At 43.8% G+C, this 6,432-nt stretch overlaps 1 protein-coding gene across 2 annotated transcripts; it reads right to left on the reverse strand.

Moving 5' to 3' along the window:
• Positions 1-3,591: 3,591 nt before the first annotated feature.
• On the reverse strand, positions 3,592-5,521 carry LOC147880444 (homeobox-leucine zipper protein HOX9-like). Of its 2 annotated transcripts, none has more exons than XM_087371095.1 (5): positions 5,212-5,521; positions 4,908-5,118; positions 4,419-4,472; positions 4,243-4,291; positions 3,592-4,046 (listed from the first exon to the last, which is right to left on the reverse strand). In XM_087371095.1, exons 1-4 carry the CDS (start codon positions 5,394-5,396, stop codon positions 4,247-4,249), a joined length of 495 nt encoding a protein of 164 aa, XP_087227221.1. In that variant the 5' UTR covers positions 5,397-5,521; the 3' UTR covers positions 3,592-4,046; positions 4,243-4,246. The 2 variants fall into 2 exon arrangements, with proteins under 2 accessions (XP_087227221.1, XP_087227222.1); XM_087371096.1 differs by having other exon boundaries at positions 3,592-4,090.
• Positions 5,522-6,432: the final 911 nt, after the last annotated feature.

The following is a 6,432-nucleotide window of genomic DNA, read 5'->3' on the forward strand; positions in this document are numbered from 1 at the left end:
AGGCCATGCTTTCACATCCATTTACAACATGTGCAAATGAAGCCCCTCCTATTTGATTCATTGACATTCTCTACAACCATTTGCTAAGCAGCAAGCCTACAAGATTATGAATGTAAGAAACTGGAGACTCCAAAGGTCATGATGCGTGTACCCCTAATTCAATATAAGCAAGACAGTCCTAAGTATAGTGCTAGTAGAGTTTGTAGCAACACCCCCGCACTCCTATCTTGACTACAATCATCAATACGATCAATCGCAAGCGGGCGATCATAGGCTCTTAGGGAATGCAATTTCCTTGTCCATGAAACTAGCGGCAACCAAAGATGAGGAATATTAGATGGTTTCATTCCCAAGACATGTCCGTCCATACTAGTGCTTGCTGGATGTACCCACATTGCGCTTGACCCATTATGAGATGCACCAAATCATTGTGGCAAGTGTACGTTGATCGAATTTGGGTCGCAGCCCCCTCCAACCATTCAACATTAGGATGGTATTTTGCAAATCTTATTTCTTCGTACAAAAATGGTATATTCAAGAGAGAGGCTAGGGGGTTCAATAGATAACCAATTATGGATTGGCCTACCCTCTCCTCCAAGTCCCCCTCAACTCCTTCGACCTCCATCATGACTCGTCACTCTACAATTGCAGCCATGACACCTCTCCATTTGCACAAAATTACCAACAAGAAGGCTCAACACGACCCATCCTTGGGCAACAAGATCAGATTTTTTATCTACAACAGGCAGTGAGAGAGCTACGATTGGAACTGGCAAAAGTGAAGGCTCGACTTCACATTCTGGAAGGGCCTGGTAAGCAGGCAGTAATTGATGAGGCTGTAAAATCTTGTAAGGATTTCCCCCCTACCCTGCAGCTAGTCTCCACAATCAAAGATCTTGTTCACATTGAAGTATAAACTGCTAAGAAGGCAGTGACTGTGGAAGTGGACACTAAAGCAAGTAAGTTTGATAGTAAGTTTGATATTCGAGCAGAGATTAAAGAACACAAAGCTAGATGTGATAATGCAGTAAAGATTAGAACACGGGGACTCCCAGAAGATTGGTACAAAGAGGAGGACACATATAGTGAAATATTGACAAAGATCAAAGCAAGCTTATACCTAGATGAATCCAAGAACATTCCCAAACTCATCCTCTAAAAACACAACATAGTGCAGTTTCAATCTCACGAGAGTCACTCATAAGATTGAGAACCATAAACACCATCATGCATAGCAGGGACTAGCTACTATGACATCCCCACTGACGTCATCAGCGCCCAATAGTGGGTGTAGACCATAATATAAAAGTATGCTCTCACACATACAAATCCACACACCCACACATACTTGAGCATCCATTTATACAAAGTCTTCGTACTGAGTTTCCGTCTGCACTCCGGAGGTGAAGGGCAAACTCAGCCATGACGAAGGCTAGCACTAAAGGAGAAGGCTAATCAAAAAGGAGTCCAAATCTCTTCATTCAAGCTACAACTGCTTGTGAAGTCTAAACGATTTCATTTTAGTCCCTCCCAAACGAGCATCTAAATCTAAATCTAGCTGGTAGGGCAACACACCATTTAAGATAGAAAGAATTATCGCAATACCAACAGGCCGCAACTTGGACGAAAACTTCACAAGGTGAAATTTACATGTCCGCTAATACGGCAAAAGCATATACCTAGATGAATCCAGGAACATTCCCAAACTCATCCTCTAAAAACACAACATAGTGCAGTTTCAATCTCACGAGAGTCAATCATAAGATTGACAACCATAAACTCCATCATGCATAGCAGGGACTAGCTACTATGACATCCCCACTGACATCATCAGCGCCCAACAGTGGGTGTAGACCATAGTATAAAAGTATGCTCTCACACATACAAATCCACACACCCACACATACTTGAGCATCCATTTATACGAAGTCTTCGTACTAAGTTTCTGTCCGCACTCCGGAGGTGAAGGGCAAACTCAACCATGACCAAGGCTAGCACTAAAGGAGAAGGCTAATCAAAAAGTAGTCCAAATCTCTTCATTCAAGCTACAACTGCTTGTGAAGTCTAAACGATTTCATTTTAGTCTCTCCCAAACGAGCATCTAAATCTAAATCTAGCTGGTAGGACTCCTAGAAGATTGGTACAAAGAGGAGGACACATATAGTGAAATATTGACAAAGATCAAAGCAAGCTTGCCCAACATTGAATGGGTAGATGATGATGAGCAGGATGATGACAACTCCAGGCCAACTTCTTTTATGCACTATAAAGGTCATGCAATCCTTACACTGAAGTCAAAAGATATGTGGATCAAGCTTCTTCGACAACCTTACAAGTTAAAGGGTGTACCAAAGTAAGGATAGCACAGGAGCTTACACAAGCTCAACTCAAGAATAAGGCAACTGAATTAGCTAAAGTTAGGGCTGCCAGAAAGGATGGAAAATGCACAGTTTACCGTGAAGGTGTAGCCCTAATCAGAGAGTTTAAATCAAAACCAAAAGACTCTCAGTCTCAAACTGATGCATGGCTATTTACTCGTTCAGACTATTATGCAGGTACTCTAAATAATGGGAGCTGCCATGTGCCCTCCCTAAAGCAGATGTACTAGAGGGTTTCGTGCTGTCCCATAGACCTTTTGGCCTCCAATAGACGTTAATAGACTTTCTTTCCTTCTTTCTTTCTCTCTTTCACACACACACACATCCACACAAAGGAGCAGAAAATACTTCATATATCCTCTATTTGAAGTTTGAAAATCAGCCCAGCTGATTTCCACTGCCAGGGACAGGCGGGGGGGGGGGGGGGGGGGGGGGGTAGATCCCCACATATAAAGTATGCTTCCATGCAATTGAAAACTCCGCACTATTTGCCCATCGGCCCAGCTGATTTCCATTGCCATCGGGGAAAAAAAAAGAGTATAGATTCACATAGACAAATTGTGCTTATAGATCATGCAATTGAAATATAAAGGAGTGATCTACAGAGCTCCTTCTGAAGGATGTCCCAAATATGATACGTAGATGAATATGTTAGTACTCACTCGCTGAGGTCTATACATGCCTGAGTAGAGTTGTGTGGGCACCACTTTCAACAGCACCATTGTATGATTATTGGTATGATTATTGTTCTCTTTTTAGGTATTGGTGTCTTCATGATTATGATTATGGCTATGTTGTATTCGTCTTGGGTGTTGATGCCTGTTTAGAGGCTCCACCCTTTCAGCTCATTGTATCAGGTTCGCTGAGTCGCATAGATCCTTCGGTCTTTCCACGACTTTTGAAACTTGCTTTCTTTCTTTGCTTTAGACCTTATCACTCAAACTCATTCCTATTCAGATCGACAAAATTTGGCTAAGGCTTAAGCCAAGTTCTACCATAGATCCTGAGGGTCTCAAAAGGACTTTAATACAATCATATCATATCATCAATACAATCATATCATCTCATCTCTCTCTCTCTCTCTCTCTCTCTCTCTCTCTCTCTCTCTCTCTCTCCATAAAAGAGCATACCCACACAAACAAATTGTGCTTCTAGTCTATGCAATCAAAGACTCTGCACTTTGCATGCAATGCCAACATCATAGTAAGCTCACTTTATAAATTTTTCCGTCCAGCTTGCGCTAGTCCAATTTTATTTGGGATGAGAAACCAACAGGACGAACCCAATCATGATTAGGTGGTGGAGCCTTGCTCAATTTCTCCACGTGCACACTTCCTCTGATTTAATACAGGAATTCCTGATCAGCATCAAACTCTCCAAGATCACCTCATCTTTTTCAACAGGAAGATAATGTGTTGGATTTAAGTCCTGGCATCATACTCTCTGCCTCTCTTCACCAAGGGGGAAAAAAAGGTCAAATCATTGACAAAATGTGCAGGACAAAATCGTAATATTTTGTGGTAAATCCTAACTTCTAGAATTTGAACTTGGATGCTAGCTGAGCCTGTCATAGTTAACATAGACCGAGCAGTGACTCTAGCTTTTACGATACCCATGCCACCGACTGCACAGATCACCGCTATGTCCTCAGTCTGACCAGGGAACCCTCTGTCAGTCACAAACAGGACATCAGCTTTTTCATTTCCTTGCACCTGCATTCCACTATTTTATTTCACTGTCGATAGCCATCTTAGAGAACGCAGCTTTGATGGTACAACTTGCCGAAAAAAACTCCTCTGGTCATGGAACTCGGTATTCAGGCGACATCACTTTTGTAGAACATTGAAGTACAAGAGTCACTAACCTTCTCAAGACTGATCTCTAAGCCGCACAGTGGACAGGTTGTTTGCCAGCTTCACCGCAGCCCCCCAAAATAAAGAGATCAGCCATAAACGTCAGCGCGTTGGTGCAAAACCAACATAGCTAACAAAAATCAGAACCGCCAAGAAAAGAGGTGCACCTAAAGAAGAAGAAAGATACCTGAGACACTTCTTCATCATCAGAAACACACGAATTCCTTGACCCTCGTGCAACCTGCGAAAAAGCCGACTCCAAAATTGACATCCACCTCAAATAGAAATAGCTGCCAAGGACACCAAAGGTAATTTTTTCCCCAGCAGCTGCCATGTCCTGTAACGTCCTTCGCAGACTGGGTTCACTGTAAGACCAACGAAATAGCACAGCGATGCATGCAAGACTGGTAGCATTTCAGCGTTGACTGATACCACTAGTGGGGAAAAAGAACTACCAATGTGAAACCCGGGACACATACTGAACGAAGACGCCAATGGCTGCACTTGAGTACAGGGCATCTCAGTGTGACGCTGCATTTGTTAAGAGGACGGACTGTAAAACGCCTCGTATAAGGTTCTATGTCGACCGATATGTGCCATCTAACGGACTTTGTTTCAGGGAAAAGGTGCATGAGGCTGGCACGTTTGTATTTGGTAACACAGAGGATGTGCCTACCGCAGACGATGGAGATGCTGATGAGCTGCCCGAGCCTTCCTGCTGCAGCTGCAGCTCCAACTGCTGCTTCAAGCGTTGATTCTCCAAGGTGAGCAGCAATGTTTGATCCCGCAGTTGACTGTTTCGCAAAAGAAGGGACTGGTGTTCGGACACGAGTTCCGCATTCTTGTTGATCAAAGGCGAGAGCTTTTCGTCCCGTTTCTCCTTCAATCTACAATGGGAAACAAGAGCATCGGGTGATGCAAGTGCGGCAGGGGGCAAGGCGAAAACTCGCCACAGCGAGCTACATTGTGCAATTCATTACCTGCGGCTGTGGAACCAGAGTTTGAGATGCTGCGTGTCCAAGGGAGCAAGGAGGGGACGATCCTTGATAAATTCCTCGAGGAGGGAAGAGCTGGGGCGGGGGCAGGCAAGGAAGAGGCGTTCCAATTCCTGGCGTTGGGGAGCGGAAAGGCGGAGGAGCTTGGGGGGGGAGGGGGTCAAATCCATGGCGAGGGAAAGGGGGGCATGCCAGGAGCTAAGAGGAGGCAGGGGGAGGGCATGCCGGGAAGAAGAAGAAGAAGAAGAAGAAGAAGAACTGAATAACAGGCAACGACGACGACGAAGAAGAAGAAGAAGAAGAAGAAGAAGAAGAAATGGGGGTCAAATTCCAACGCAGAAGAGATAAGAAGAGGGGAACCGTAAAATGGCCCTTTTACATTTCCTCCTCTCTTTTAAGTCCTCCCTCCCATTGCTTATTAGCATCTCTTCTTCTGGAGTCGACAATGCAAATTGCTCCTCTCTCTCTCTCTCTCTCTCTCTCTCTCTCTCTCTCTCTTTGTGTGGCCCCAAAGTGAAATTCTCTCTTTCTTACAAAATAGACAATAGGAATTGCACCTCCTCTCTCTCTCTCTCTCTTTGTGTGCCCCTCAAATTGAAATTCCCTCTCTTACAAAATAAAAGTAGGAATTGAACCCCCCCCCCCCCCCTCTCTCTCTCTCTCTCTCTCTCTCCCTCCCTAGGGTCTACTGACCATGAGTGAGGGTCTTTTACACACTAAGGCTCCACCCACCATACACAATCCTCACATCCAATGGGAAAAAGAGGTTGGTGTGCCCATAACACAAACAATTTTTGTACTCCGGTCTTTTTTTTTTTTAAGCTATCCACCCCCTAATATAATCAACATTTTCCCAGAAACCCAAAAAAAAAAAAGCAAAGATCTAGCATCCTTTAGGTACTCTCTCACAAGACAAAACCTAGTCTAGTGCAAGACTTTAAAGCATTAAGAAACATTTCATCTATCATGACATTGATGATGAAACCACAAGCTACAATGGAAGACTTGCAAATATAAGTAAATATATACTATATGAGATAATGGAATAACATGAAATAATAGAGAGACAACTAAGTTTGTATTCCATATACTACAACGATCTACATCTGAGATGAGTAGTTGAACAACTCACGAGAACAAGTGGCTAGTACAGTTGGGCTGTGATCAGCCCAAGCTAGCCAGACATATTCCCCTGTTAGATTTGCT

This window comes from Dipteris shenzhenensis, chromosome 32, assembly GCF_047967505.1.
Source record: "Dipteris shenzhenensis isolate YYH24624 ecotype China chromosome 32, Dip_SZ_1.0, whole genome shotgun sequence".
NCBI lineage: Eukaryota > Viridiplantae > Streptophyta > Polypodiopsida > Gleicheniales > Dipteridaceae > Dipteris > Dipteris shenzhenensis.